The following is a 15,446-nucleotide window of genomic DNA, read 5'->3' on the forward strand; positions in this document are numbered from 1 at the left end:
CTGGTCATCTCCTGTACTGTGTCCGCAGTCTCTGGTCATCTCCTGTACTGTGTCCGCAGTCTCTGGTCATCCCTGTACTGTGTCCGCAGTCTCTGGTCATCCCTGTACTGTGTCCGCAGTCTCTGGTCATCCCCTGCACTGTGTCCGCAGTCTCTGGTCATCTCCTGCACTGTGTCCGCAGTCTCTGGTCATCTCCTGTACTGTGTCCGCAGTCTCTGGTCATCTCCTGTACTATGTCCGCAGTCTCTGGTCATCTCCTGTACTGTGTCCGCAGTCTCTGGTCATCTCCTGAACTGTGTCCGCAGTCTCTGGTCATCTCCTGTACTGTGTCCGCAGTCTCTGGTCATCTCCTGTACTATGTCTACAGTCCATTAGTTCAGAATTTTTTTTTTCCTGTTTTCTGCCTCTAAAACCTAGGTGCGTCTTATGGTCAGGTGCGTCTTATGGAGCGAAAAATACGGTATATATATATATATATATATATATATATAAACCTGCGCTAAAAAGAACCACAATAGATAATCACTAATCAAAAATGAGGTGTAAAACATATAGCAGCTGAACACAAAACCCCCGATACTAGGCAATCAGCAATAAATACATAAGTGCAGCGCTTAAAAAGTTACAAATAATCATAAGAAAACAGTGAAAAATGTGTCAAAAAAATAGTCCATCCAAAAATAAAATAAAATTTAAAGTCCCAGAGGCTGTGATGAAACAAAAGAAATCCAAGGACAGTTGTCCTGTCACAAACCACTACTACAGAAGGCTTACCAGAAAGGCATGACCCCCTGTTAAGAGTGGTCAATCGTGCTTTGTTAAAAATCCAGAAAGCCAGTCACTGGAATCCTCATCCAGATCACTAAAACAGCAGATAAGGATCTTCCAAACAATGGACCTTAATTAGGGTAGCTAAACCATTCAGGATGAGGCTTGGACTCTTAGTGGAAAACATGCAAAGAAAAAACGCTCCACATAGTATAAAACCATAATCACAACATTTATTTAAAGTATGGTTGCACTCACATGTAAGCAAACATCATTAGGCATTGATTGGCAAAAAAAATTCCAAAATTTCCAGTTTCCAAAATGGCCACCGGCCGTTCGCACATGCACAATAGCGTGTGTGGGTGGCTCAACCCTATGGGTTTCATCACAAGTAACGTCACCAGCTCCCCCCCTCCAAGAAAAATGTCCAAAAGATGAAGGGGTGGAGGAGGCAGAAATGTGGAACTTCCCTTTAGGCGTTCAGTTAAACCAGTGTTTCTCAACTCCAGTCCTCATGGACCCCCAACAGGTCATGTTTTCAGGATTTCCATTATTTTGCACAGGTGATTTGATCAGTTTCACTGCCTTAGTAATTACCACAGCTGTTTCATCTGAGGGAAATCCTGAAAACATGACCTGTTGGGGGGCCATGAGGACTGGAGTTGAGAAACACTGCGTTAAACGTTAGGCAGGGCACACACAGATCCCTGCATCCACACAAGCGATGTGGACGGTGGATGCAGGGATCTCCCCCATTGCACTATTCTGACAGACTCCCCCTGCCTTCCCCACAAGAATACACAGATCAGCACTGCAGTAGCTGACCGAATGCTGTTTTTCCAGCAGGGCTATTTGATAGAAGTTGGTCATACGACTGGCTTCCTATGAACAGACAGCAGTACACACATACTTAGGTTTGGCTGGCTGACGCTGAACCGTTCAAATTTCTGTGCATGTCTACCCAGCTTTAGTGAATTATCATAGGGACCAGGGGTGGACTGACCATTAGAGCACTCGGGCACTGCCCGAGGGCCTGGGGTCAGTAGGGGGCCCCGTGAAATGCCCCTGGTACCTTTTTTTTTTATAGGCTTTTTTTGGGTGTGCTTTGAGTGTGGGCAAGGACACGAGGGCCCCATGATCCCCTGTTGCCCGGGGGCCCCATGAGTTGTCAGTCCGCCCCTGATAGGGACTGGTGTCCTAAATGGAGGATTTTACTTCTTGCTCAGGGGACAACTCTAAAATTTCCCACTACTTTTTGTCTCAATGACCACATTCACTAATCCAAATATAGGGGTGACAGAGGGTGTAACCCTTTCCAACTCCAAAATGAACAAAACAAACTTGCCTTGACCTACACTTTAAAAGCAATTTATAATATTATAATATAACAGAATCAGCTGGGTAAATCGATGATGAAAGAGGACCTGGGAGTGATTTCAGAGCATATGTTCAATATCAACAAGTATGTTTCAATTTTGGGTATTACTGTAGGTAGTACTAATGTATTAGTACTGCTTGGACCTTGAAGAAGGGGACATACCCCAAAAGCTTTTCCAGAAAAATTGTATGTGAGTGCAAATAAAATAGTGTCATGGACATTACTCAGTTGTTTCTGTTCCATTTAACAAAGTTGATCATGTACATATAGCTATACAATCAGTGTAGCACCTCAATTAATGAGGCCTCCAGAGCTCTAGTGCAATGGTCACTACCTAGCTGGAATAATATTTGGTAATGGCAGTTGGCCATGGATTTGGTCATTTTGTAAGAGTGACTGAATAATACAAACTAGAGTGTTACATTAAAGAAATATATTTATTTCCTTCTCTGTAGATAACTGAGAGAGCAGAGATTCTGAATCGTTCCATCCAGAAGAGGTATGTGTCTCACCTAATAAAAATGTTCAAATCATCCTGACTTCAGGGGTCAACCCACTCATATATTTGGGGTGCCAACCGCTCTTAGCTTGCTCACAGCAGGAGGAGCTAAGTGTGGTGCGGCTCAGATCTTCCAAAGGTTATGGACATCGGTAGACGAACACAGCATGCTTTTGTCATTCGTTTGAGGCGCTTCTGAGATCAAATGAAACATACTTGTACAGAGAAGGGCAACCAAACTGATAAGAGGCATGGAGGAGATCAGCTATGAGGAAAGATTAGAGGAACTGAATTTATTCTGTCTTGAGAAGAGGAGATTAAGGGGGGATATGATCAACATGTATAAATACATCAGTGGTTCATATAGTGAACTCGGTGTAGAGTTATTCTCCCTGAGGTCATCACAGAGGACAAGGGGGCACTCTTTACGTCTGGAGGAAAAGAGATTTAATTTCCAAACATGGAAAGGTTTCTTCACAGTGAGAGCTGTGAAAATGTGGAATAGACTCCCTCCAGAGTTGGTTCTGGCCAGCTCAATGGATTGCATTAAAAAGGCCTGGATTCTTTCCTAGATACACACACTATAACTGGATACTAACATTTATAGGTAAAGTTGATCCAGGGAATATCCAATTGCCTCTCGGGGGATCAGGAAGGAATTTTTTTTTCTCAGCAGGAGCAAATTGGATCATGCTTTGATGGGTTTTTTTCTGCCTTTCTCTGAATCAACTGTGGGTATAGGATTATAACTTTTTTTTTTTTTTTTTATGGTTGAACTGGATGGACTTTTGTCTTTTTTCAGCCAGACTAACTATGTAACTACGTGAAATTCAATGAAAGTGCAGATGACTTTCATTTGCTTCAGCTACTATTAACTTGTACTGGCGAGGAAACGGTTCTGGAGATATACAAAAGCCCATCAGCATTGGCCTTATCCCTGTTTGCACCCAGCTTGAGGTTCTCTCAGTCTTCCTAAAGGTGAGGTTATGAAAGTAGGGTCTTGCACACTTTCTATTCTAGGGTGACAACGGCAAATAAAGTACTCAATTACTAGTGAGTGTTGTCATCCAAAGACAGAAAGTGTGATGCTGGCAGATGGAAATAAAAAGATTTTAAAAAAGTATGCAGTCGCTATATCTTAGGTCTATTAGTCTGCAATGTAGGATATTCTTGTTCTTGGATTTATAAACACTTTAGCTTTTGCTCTTCACTGCATTCTACTTTATACATTTGCACTATATCTCGCTATGGTAATGCATGGCAATGCATTAAATGTGGTGCTTTGTGCTACCGTTTTTTTCCATCTCTGTCCCATTCAAGAGATCTTTCTTGCACTTTGTGCCCTGTAGACACAACAGGAAGTAAGGAAACCTCTTTAAAAATAAGGTAAATCCCCTTTTAGACAGTTGTCAACAAGTGTCCCCATTGATGCATGTCGAGCTGATGACAACTAAAAACCTTGGATTTTTCCATTACTTATAGTCCTGGTGGTAATGGTCACAGGTCAAATAATAAGATTGAATCTCCCGAGCAAAACATGACAGGGGTTCTAACCCTTTTCTACTTTGTATAAGAATTAAAAGAAAACATTTTTAATTTAGAAACACTTAAAGTGATACTAAAAACGATTTGTTTAATTTATATTATCCATTCTTTTTCTGTATTTGGATGATGACTCTGTAATTATTTTAATAAAAAAAAAATCTTAAGTTGCGTTTTTCCTAATCGATATACAGTTGCCACATGACCCAACTCCTTCCTAGCCTGTCTGCAGGGAAACAGTGGCAGGAGGAGTTTCTAGTCCTCTGCTGCTGGTCACATGTTAAAAAAAGCAGCCTTTGGGATACTGAGAAAAATAAATAATATCAATAAACTGTTTTAATTTGTCATAAATATATATATATATATATATATATATATATATATATATATATATATATATATATATATATATATTTGAAATCCAATCTGTATTATTTGTATTATTAATTGTATCTGTGTCACACCCCTCGAGCCTGTGTCTTAGAATAACATGGAGGTGAAGCCCCCATCAATCAATATGTAATATCCTACACCTGTTGTGTTTAGCTGGTTACTGTGCATGGAGGAGGAGGGAGGAAGTGGGCTGTCATTTACCACTGTATATACACCCACATAGAAGACCCTATAGTCACATGGGTTGCTCAGACGTGATAGGGAGGAAATGCTCAGCATAGAAACTCACTGAAAACTGAGCATGTGCAGTTGCTGCCAACACTGCTCTGCAAAATCCCCAACTACATTGGAGACATGGACAGAATGGGGAGATAGAGAACAGCGGAATCAACCAGGTTTTTTGCAAAATACAGAAAATTAATCCCATAGTGAATGAGTGAGTATGGTCAGTATGCATTACAGCATTTTTTCATAGTTTTTAATGATGTGGGTTTAATGACACTTTAAATAATTAATTAATTGTATAATTTAGATAAGAATGGAGTTAAAATAATAAACATTTAATGACTTTTTGAAATGATCTAAATAGTAAATGGAATGGAGAAGCACATTTCACTTCTGATCCCTGTCCATATCACAGTAGCAGGAACTACTCATGTCTTTGGACCTCTTCCCAATGCCTCTGGCAGTAAGAGCATGAAAGCCAAAAGGCTTTAGACACATAGTTTGGATTTGCATCATGCTGTGTAATAGCTGTCTCACCAACACAACTATGAGCTCAATACAAGAACATTGCCTAAGGCATATGTGTCACCTACACTGAGACTAAGGAGTCTTTTATGACCTGAGGACTCTATATATTAAGAGGGGGGTTTGTCAACTTACTGAGAACTGCTGACATCACTTCAACACAAATATTTCTAGGCTATAAGCTCTATATCTATCTTGCCTTGTCTATTGTATAGAAATCATTATATTCTTTATTACCTACAGTAACAGTATAAAGAGAAGCGAACCGCCTCTGCCAATACACAAGATCGATGACCGCCTGGAACAGTACACACATGCAATAGAGGTAAATGTCTGCAAGCTTAAAACAAATAAGATTTCCACATCTCTCAGTGATTCAAGCAGGCTGGCAACCTGTCAAATTTTATGAGAGCTTGTTAGCTGCTGTGGCTGGATGGGGTTGGATGTTGCACTTAATGGTACTTCTGTTTGGGCAGAGGCATAACTAGAACCTTCAGGGCCTTCCTGACCCCCATCCGGGGTCCTTCCATCCGAGCCTGGTGGTGGAATTCCAGTGTGACCTTTGCAACCCTGGTAGTTCAGCCGCTGGTGTCAGTTGTTTTTTTAATTTTGTTGTTATAAGATTGCACATCTCTCAGTGATTCAAGCAGGCCTGAGCAACCAAGCTGGGATTGTATCAGAGTCTCAATAATTGTGATTCCCATAGTTGGGACCTAATATTTCCTTCCTCTAAGACTTCATGAACAATGGATATTTAGCCCTGGTGCATGAGTCTCTGGGACTTAGCTGGGGCCGGAGGGCACAGGTGCACCATCCAGCTTCACTGCTGGCAACCTGTCAAATTTTATGAGAGCTTGTTAGCTGCTGTGACTGGATGGGGTTGGATGTTGCACTTAATGGTACTTCTGTTTGGGCAGAGGCATAACTAGAAACTTCAGGGCCTCCTGACCCCCATCCGGGGTCCTTCCATCCGAGCCTGGTGGCGGAATGCTAGTGTGACCTTTGCCACCCTGGTAGTTCAGCCGCTGGTGTCAGTTGTTTTTTAATTTTGTTGTTATAAGATTGCACATCTCTCAGTGATTCAAGCAGGCCTGAGCAACCAAGCTGGGATTGTGTCAGTCTCAATAATTGTGATTCCCATAGTTGAGACCTAATCTTTCTTTCCTCCAAGACTGCATCAGCAGTTATTTTTTTATATTTTTTTACTTTTTTTTTTTTTTACAATATTATTATTGTATTCTTTTTTAGCAGTCCCATTGGGGGGCTTTGGTGAGATATTAGGGGTCACAGACCTGTGATGTTTCACCTTTGAGACAAAGAAAAGAGATTAAGGACGTAGCCCGCAATCTCCTTCTCAGCAGCCTCAGCTGTACAGAATGAATGGACAGGAATAGCTCTGTATAGAGCTTCCTGTTCATTGAGAAACTGAAGCATAGTACACACAGTTTACTATGCTTCAGTTATGAATGGACGGAGTCAGTGATCGGTACAGATCACTGACTCTCCATTCAGAAAAGGAAGTGGCTGGCAAATGATATATTTTTCTCTCTCCTTCCCTGTTCTCTATCCTGACACATCCCCTTCTCCTGAAGCCACTTAATGCCTGCGGGAGGGAGAGGAGGAGAAGCAGACATTCAGCAGCTGCAGAAGGAGAATGGCTCCTTTATATGCCGCCCTCCTACCCAGGTATACAGGGGAGCCACATGGGTTGCATGGGGCTAGGTCGCAATTGTGACCCCTGTAGTTATGCCCCTTTGGGGCAATTTGTACTTGGGGACAGGCCCAGACTGAGACAAAAAATAAGTCTGGGCATTTTAGACTAAGCAGCCCCAAGCCCAGGGGTCCTTCCCTTGGAGCCTGGTGGCAGAAAGCCAGGGCCTGATTGCAAGTGTGACCTTTGAGACCCTGGTAGTTCTGCCACTGGTGTCAGTAGTTTTTAGCATTTTAAATTTATTTTATTTTTTTACAATTTTATTTTTTATTAATTTTTACAATTTATTTAGGAGCCCCGTTGGGGAGCTTTGGTGAGATATCAGGAGTCTCAGCAGACCCTGACATCTCAACTTCGAGATAGAGAAAGGAGATTGAGGCCACAGCCCTCAATCCCCATCTCTGCAGCCTCAGCAGCAGAGAATGACAGCAATAGCTCTGTACAGAGCTTCCTGTTCATTCATAAGCTGAAGTATAGTAAACACAGTCTACTATGCCTCAGTTATGAATGGACAAAGTCAGTAATTGGTACCGATCACTGACTGTCCATTCAGACAAGGATTTTTCTCCTGCAGCCTCTGAATGCCTGCAGAAGGAAGAGGAAAAGTGGGCATTCAGTGGTGACAAGAGGAAAATGGACAGATCAATTACTCTATATGCCGCCCCCACCGCCCCTCCTATCCAGGTGGTCCCGGCTCACCGGGTAAATGCCTACGGCCACTCCAGGCCTGCTTGGGAATGAAGGCCCAGAGTTCCAACTGCTTCCCATCTGGCCAATTGCCCCTGGGCGTATACTGCCCTAAACATACGTACTGGAAGAACGGTCTGGATAAAAGCGCACAGATGTGTCCCAAAGCAAAAAAGTGAATGGTATATGTCAACTATGATTGGTGGGGAAAAAACTCACTGCTGCCATGGTAAAAACACATCGGTTTGTGGGAGGTATGAACAGGAGCCAGGCGCTGTGTAGTTTTGTGATAGAAATAATACACCTTGTATGGAGGTGTGCCTTTAATAAGTCATATGGTAAAACAATAATAAATAACCAGCCTGTGGCTTTAGGAAGCCAGGTTCCAAGATGGACGGCCCGTCCGCTCAGAGGGAAGCAGTGGAGTAGAATGCCTGTCAGTGCAGGGACCACGTTTACCCGACGTCCCAGCGTCCTGGATGACGTCACCACGATGTGGAGAGACGGAGGGGGGGAACTCTTGCTGGAGCCGCAGCTTTAGAAGGAAGAGGCCGGTTGCTGGGACAACATGTTTCGCGCGCATGCGCTTTGTCAAGTCAAGAGACTTGACAAAGACTCTCCACATCGTGGTGACGTCATCCAGGACGCTGGGACGTCGGGTAAACGTGGTCCCTGCACTGACAGGCATTCTACTCCACTGCTTCCCTCTGAGCGGACGGGCCGTCCATCTTGGAACCTGGCTTCCTAAAGCCACAGGCTGGTTATTTATTATTGTTTTACCATATGACTTATTAAAGGCACACCTCCATACAAGGTGTATTATTTCTATCACAAAACTACACAGCGCCTGGCTCCTGTTCATACCTAAACATACGTACCACTAGGTGCACTGTCCGGCCACAATAGCTGTCAGACTTCCATAGGCTACTGGACTGGATGGTGCACCTGTGCCCCCCCCCCCCTGCTGCAGCTAAAGCCCTAGAGCCTCATGTGCTTGTGCTAAACACCCATTGTGCATGAGGCCTAAGGGTTTTTATGCATTTGTGGTACCCCCGTGAGGAGTGATCCACAATAGATTGCTTTACAGAGGGCATTTGACAGGCAGTGATCAAGTGGTATGTCTCCTCCTCATCACCTGTTTTAACCTCTCAAAGCATGTGTTTGGGGCAAGGCCCCTTCAATTGAATGGGTTGCATTTGGAGGATGGCTCTGCCCACTAACCATGATGGAGAGGATGATCTTTGATGCAACATGATGCATGATGCTGTCTTTGCACCTTGGGAAGGGGAGGGGGTGACAGTTGAGGTGACAAAATGCTGCTGAACTGTCTGTTTTACCACCTTTTGAACTGCAAATGTAATCTAGGTCTATGGCTAAGGGATTTAAACAGCTGGTGACATATTACTTCCCCACCACCTGTCAAATGCCCTCTAATGCAGGCCATAGATGGGGAGAAAACCGGACGTTTTTGTTTTTTTTAGAAAAATGAAAAAATCGGTCGTTCAGTCGGCTGACGTTACCACCATTGGTAAAAAACAGTCGGCAGATTTTCGTCCCGTCTACAGCCGGCAAATATAATAGCGGTGTCCCTGCAGAGAGCTCAGCTATTATATTTGACAGAAGAAATAGAATATGAATAAGAAAAGAAGAAATAGAATATGAATAAGAGGAGGAAATAGAATATGAATAAGAGGAGGAAATAGAATATGAATAAGAGGAGGAAATAGAATATTAATAAGAGGAGGAAATAGAATATGAATAAGAAGAAGAAAATAAGAAATAGAATATTAAGAAGTAGAAGAAAAAGTTGCAACATTGTATATATTTGTATCCATTTCGGATACAGATGTTTCTATTCGGATACAAATAGATACAATGTTGCTTTACTTTTAAATGTCAAATATAATATCTCACTGAAATTCTTTTTTTTCTTCTTCTTGCTATTCCTATTCTTTTTCTTCTCCTTATTCATATTCTATTTTTTCTTTTCTTCTTATTCATATTCTATTTCTTCTTTTCCTCCTTCTTGCCGGTCACTGCTCATGCGCATTTTTTAAAACCGGTAAAAAGATCGGCTGATTTGTCCATCATTGCTGCGAAAATCGGCTGAAGGATAAAATTGGCCGATTTTTTTATTTTTTTTTCCCCCAACATGACCGATAAAAAAAAAAAGTGTCAAAATCACAAAAAACGGCCGACTGATTACCCCACTAACGATCCGAAAATCGGCCAATTTTTTTTTTTTGGCCGAAACATCGGCTGGTTTTCTCCCCGTCTATGGCCTGCATAAAAGCGATCCACTGCAGACTGCTCTCCAGAGGGCAGTGCTTGTGTAACAGTGCTGTGTTCTGCATACAACATTTGTTATTACAGCATGGGATGAAGCAGACCTCATCAAATTTCTACAATAATAAAGAGATATCATCATCGCTTTAGGTGGGCTCATTTGGTCCTTGGACACACACGGAGGTTAGCTGACACTGGTATACTCACATACCTGTATACTAGACCTCCATGGTTGTTGCTTTCCTGAGATTTTCAGTGTTATATTTTATTACCATCCTGCTGCTTTTACACATATTTTAATATTTGCTGATTCCCTTCTTGTTCTTTTCTCTCCTTGTTCCGTAGACATCTGGCAAACCAGGCCGCTTAGTTCGGACGCCATCTTTAGAGATGCTAAACCCTGCAGATGCTGTATCGAACATAAAGAACCGATGGGAGGCTGGAGATGTCACTGCAGCCTCCAAGACATCCCCTTGCAAGGTATGACATCTATGTAGTGTATAAACATGTACTCCCTGCTTCATTTATAGTCCATACTTCAAATGCTTCTCCAGATGTTTCCTAACACAACCTGTTCTGAGAGAAGTATGGAAGCTGTCTTGCTGACCTCAGTTGAAAATGCTAGGTGCCTGGCTTCTTATGCTGATACAATGGCTTCAGTTCTTTGTGTCAATGACTTATAACAAATATGCAGTTATGGAGTTCTGACTCCACTCACCTTTTACTTGCTTCACCCCTGGTTTGCACTGATGCGGTGCGGAATTCGCTGCGGTTTCTGTGCGAATTCTGCACCGCATCAGAATCGCAGCGAACTGCTGTGGGTGTGTATGTTTAAGTTAAGGTCCACAAAACGCGGTGCAATGTGCAGAATCGGATCACATAGGTGTGAATACCCATGCGATTCGATTCTAGTGCAGACCCAAAAAAGGGTCCTGCACCTTTTTGGTGCGGATGAGGTGCGATTTAGAGCCATACAAAATGTATGGCTCCAATTGCACCGCACACAAGTTGCATGTGATTTGCATTTAGGAATGCGGTGCATTTCCTGTGCGAATCACATGTGATATACCGACCTGCATATATGTGAACCCAGGCTAAAGCTTGTTCTGTGTTATTGACCCAGAATGTATAGAAGTCATTGGATCAACGTGACAGCCAGATAAGTTGCTGACTAGGGTCAGCAATGGCAACTCAAAGCTAGCTGCAGGTAACATAGGAGATTATGTAGGTGGGTGAGGGTTGGTGGAGCTGGACCAACACTGACACTAATTAGACACTTGCAGAAGACTTCAGAGCACTTAGCATAGTGCCTCAAATGTAAGGTCCATTCTGTGCAGAGTTTAGTACAGAGTTTATCCCTGTCGAGCCGCAGTCTGCCATGAACTTTGATGGGTTGCAGGCAGTGGAGCTCCCTGCCAAACCGCAGTCTGCCATGAAAGTTGATGGGTTGTATGCAGTGGAGCTCCCTACTGAGCCGCGGTCTGCCATGAACTTTGATGGGTTGCAAGCAGTGGAGCTCCCTGCCGAGCCGCAGTCTGCCATAAGCTTTGACGGGTTGCTGGCAGTGGAGCTCCCTGCCATAAACTTTGCCGGGTTGCAGGCAGTGGAGCTCCCTGCTGAGCTGCAGTCTGTCATAAACTTTGGCGGGTTGCTGGCAGTGGAGCTCCCAGCCGAGCCGCAGCCTGCCATGAACTTTGATAGGTTGCAGGCAGTGGAGCTGAATGTTGCACCTGTCCCTCCTGGGCAGGCCAGAACGCCAAGATGGGACGTACGGGTGCTAGATACCCCATGTGCAAGGGGGCCTAACAATGTTCATATGCTCTCCTTACCATCTAATAAATAATGTGCTTTCTGTTTGACAAAACCTGTTATAAAATAAGACTCCTATGTCATCTCTATTTCCTGTACATATTATGTTTATTTTCAAATGTTGGCTGCTCGTTTAATTTGCTGTGGTAATAACTTCTTGCACATTGTATGTATTGTTTGTTAAACAGGATACAGAGGGCATCAACATTGGTGTGTCAGACATGATTAATCAATGGGGTAAAGGAAAGCCAGAACCAGATGACCAGGCATCCCCTCCAAAACTCTCAGTAAGCTAACGTACTCCCTGCAAATGTGCTTTGCCATGTGGAAAAAGTGACACCTTTATAAGTTGTGATTTCTGGTTGCAGGAAGTGACGCCAGGAGAAGTATTGAGCAAGAAGAGCTTGTGGGAACAGGGCTCCAAGTCAGGACAAAATAATAAGGTGACATTAAAATATCTTTGCAATGAAAAGGCTATTTTTTTGGTTTCTTGATACCTACAAAGTCTTGGTAAAGTGAGCGCAGTGGCAAAGTTGTGAGCACTTCTGCCTAGCGGCACTAGGGTTGTTGGTTCTAATCCCAACCATGGCACCACCTGCCTGCAATTTGCATGTTCTCCCCATGTCTGCGTGTGTTTCCTCTGGTACTCCGGTTTCCTCCTACACTTTAAAGACGTGCTTGGTAGGTTAATTTACTCCTGTCTAAATTGGTCTTAGTATGTGTATGAATGTGAGTTAGGGACTTTAGATTGTAATCTCCTTGAGGGCAGGGACTGATGTGAATGTACAATATAAATGTGTAAATTGATGGTGCTGTATAAGTACCTGTAATAAATAAAACCTGTGGTTTGCCCATGAATTATATTTTTCTATTCCCAGCTCATAGTTACCTTTCTTTCACACCCCATTCACCAACATTGCCACGTGGGTCGCATGCTGTTATGTGCACAGGATTTCCTTTGCTCCCCATGGCTAAATAGAGTAGCGAGAAGTGAAGGAAATCTGAGTATGTGCTCTTGGGGGTACACACCAACCTGTTGCTTTGCACTGCATGGGTAAGACACTGGTTCACTTTAAAGTAAGTTACCCCAATTTTACTCAGGGAGATATGATTTGCTCGAAGAAAAGTGCCGCTGACAGCTTTGATCTTACTCTTAGCTTCCAATTGTCCATAACTTGGGACGTTTTCCGCTTTTAAAACCAGGTTCCTCTGTTCCTTCCCAGTTGTCTCCCTTTCTGGTCTGATGTGTAGACCTCTATGATAAAATGTACTAAAATTTTAACTCCAGGAATTATTTGTGTCACATATTTACATTGGTCTAGCTTGGCACAAAATAAGTATGCAGTACGTCTATCAGATGGGCTGCTGGGGAAGCTGGAAATTACTGTAGTAGTTGGTGTTACTACAGAAATAGCCGTGATCTTTTGGTTCATGCTCATGTTCTATGCAAGCAGCTGCCCCTGTACAGTGATCACAGGGAGTCCCTTGCTCAGCACTGCTGCCATTCATAGAACACCTTGTATTTTCGTTTTAGTGAATACAAGGCATGCTCTGATTGGATAAGGTGGAGATCATGATGTCACTTCTCATCCAGTCAGAGAATGCCTTGCATTCATTGAATACAATGTGACTGAAGACCGTGCCGAGTGAGTCAGTATGCAGTGGGGCAGCTGCTTGCATAGAATCTGACCTGGAAGATCATGGTTATCGCTGTAGTAGCACTGACTACTGCAGTGATTTCTAGGTTCCCCAGTGGACCCTCATGTATGAATAATGCATACTTGCATTGTGCCAAGCTAAACCAATGTAGGTATGCAATACAAATAATTCCTGGACTTCAGCTTCAACTACTAAAAGCATTGTTTTACATTGACCCGGGTTCTAACTTATTACAAAAAAATCAGTCTAAAGGAAATGTAGTCCCACAAAAGGATTTAACTGAAGATTTTTTTTTGCATGAAAAAAGTGTGTCTTCAGACTATATATTTCATCCCGATTTCTCATTTCAGAAAATTGAGAGGTGTGTGTTACCTGTCATTGGCGTGACTCATTTCCTTCTGTATGTAAAGTTTACCTTGATTTACTGAGCACTTTAAACAACAAACCTTTTCAGCAAGTGGGAAGAAAACATTTGGAAAACATGCTTAATGTGCCACCTGCTGGCAGCATATACAAATCCAAAATATTACAAAAAAGAAAATTATTTCTTTTCATTACACATTTTTTTTTTAGCCCTGGCCATGAAAATACAGTAGAACTAGAATAAAGAAGAAAAAACAAATATCATCACATACATTCATTTTACTTATAGCTGGGCAATCTTGAAATTTTTGTCTTTGTTAACTGCTCATTTTATTCTAAGGCTACGTTCACACTAGCGTTGTGTGCAGGCGGCAGAGAGGCATTTGGGAAGTGTTTTTACCGCTTCCCAAATGCCTCTGCTGATTCTGCACATTACAGCACATGGTGCTGTTCTAACGGGAGCGTTTGCGTCGAGTTGCGTCGCGGCAAAACGGACGCCTCTGGTCGAGTCAGGAGGCATTGAAGCCTCCTATTCTAGTCTATGGTGCCGCTCCGCAAACGTTTGCGGTGCGGTTGCAACGCGGTTGCGGGGCATTTTGCGGAGCGGTAACACCATTCAAACTGCATTATAGGCATTTGTGGGGCATTTTTAACGCTCGGCAAACGCCTAGCAACCGCCGCTAAACCGCGCATGCGGCGTTTGCGGAGCGTTTGCCGGGCGTTAAAAAACACTCCGCAAACGCCAGACCAACGCTTGCCAAATGCTATAGGGGCGTTTGGCAAGCGTTGGTAAAACAGCCAAATGTGAACGAGCCCCAAGGGAGAGGACAGCAAAAATATATACTTGCCTGATCCTCCGATCCTCCCCGCACAAGACCAGTCTGGCACCCCTGCTCTCTAGCGATCTTGAAAATGGACTGTTCCTGACTCCAGCTCGTGCCATAGACAGGAACAGTCCACCACTGGACCATGGGGGAGCACAGTTTTTGGGAGGATCCGCAGATCAGGTGAATATAAACTTTGTGCTCACTCTTAGAAAAAAACAAGCAGTTGATCAAAGCAGTGTGGTCATATGGACAAAAAAAATGTTGCCTGTAGTTGGGCTTTAAAGTGTATCTAAACCGATGACCATAAATGAAATATATTGCAGATTACCAATTCTTAGATGCGGTGCTTACATTGTGAGGTTTTTTTTTAATTTTAATTTTAACCTGGTAATCCTATAAGTAACATGCTTCTTGTCCTAGGGTGACAAGGCTCACTCACTCACTGTACTGTATCTGTGAAGGATCAGCACTGTCGCCCTACAAAGTATGTTAGGACTGGTAGATCACCTTTTCCTTTCCTCTTCTCCATTACACAGTGGGAGGTGTTCTGTAGTGCACAGAGAGGAGTCAGGGTTGATAACATTGACTAAGATTTCAGTTGTCAGCTCACTATAGGAAGTTAGAAGCTCATTAGACTTCTGTCAGGATCTTTCGAACAGATATAACAAAATATATTAATCAGACCAAAAGAGAGCAAATAAGAGAATTTCAATGTTAGTGTTTAAATACATTTTAATATTAATAAATGTACAAAACGTTTATGTATTTCAGCTA

At 42.9% G+C, this 15,446-nt stretch overlaps 1 protein-coding gene across 3 annotated transcripts in view; it reads left to right on the forward strand.

Moving 5' to 3' along the window:
• The window catches only part of LSP1 (lymphocyte specific protein 1), a 156,757-nt gene that overhangs the window by 87,209 nt on the left and 54,102 nt on the right, over positions 1 to 15,446 (forward strand). For all 3 annotated transcript variants that reach the window (XM_089655069.1, XM_089655068.1, XM_089655070.1), the window contains exons 7-11: positions 2,602 to 2,645; positions 5,574 to 5,655; positions 10,360 to 10,494; positions 12,012 to 12,110; positions 12,192 to 12,266. In XM_089655069.1, the coding sequence (XP_089511195.1) occupies positions 2,602 to 2,645; positions 5,574 to 5,655; positions 10,360 to 10,494; positions 12,012 to 12,110; positions 12,192 to 12,266 (435 nt within the window). The remainder of the gene's footprint in view (positions 1 to 2,601; positions 2,646 to 5,573; positions 5,656 to 10,359; positions 10,495 to 12,011; positions 12,111 to 12,191; positions 12,267 to 15,446) is intronic.

This window comes from Staurois parvus, unplaced genomic scaffold (assembly GCF_062004578.1).
Source record: "Staurois parvus isolate SC_StPar_1 unplaced genomic scaffold, SC_StPar_1.0 ptg000818l, whole genome shotgun sequence".
NCBI classification, from domain to species: Eukaryota; Metazoa; Chordata; class Amphibia; order Anura; family Ranidae; genus Staurois; species Staurois parvus.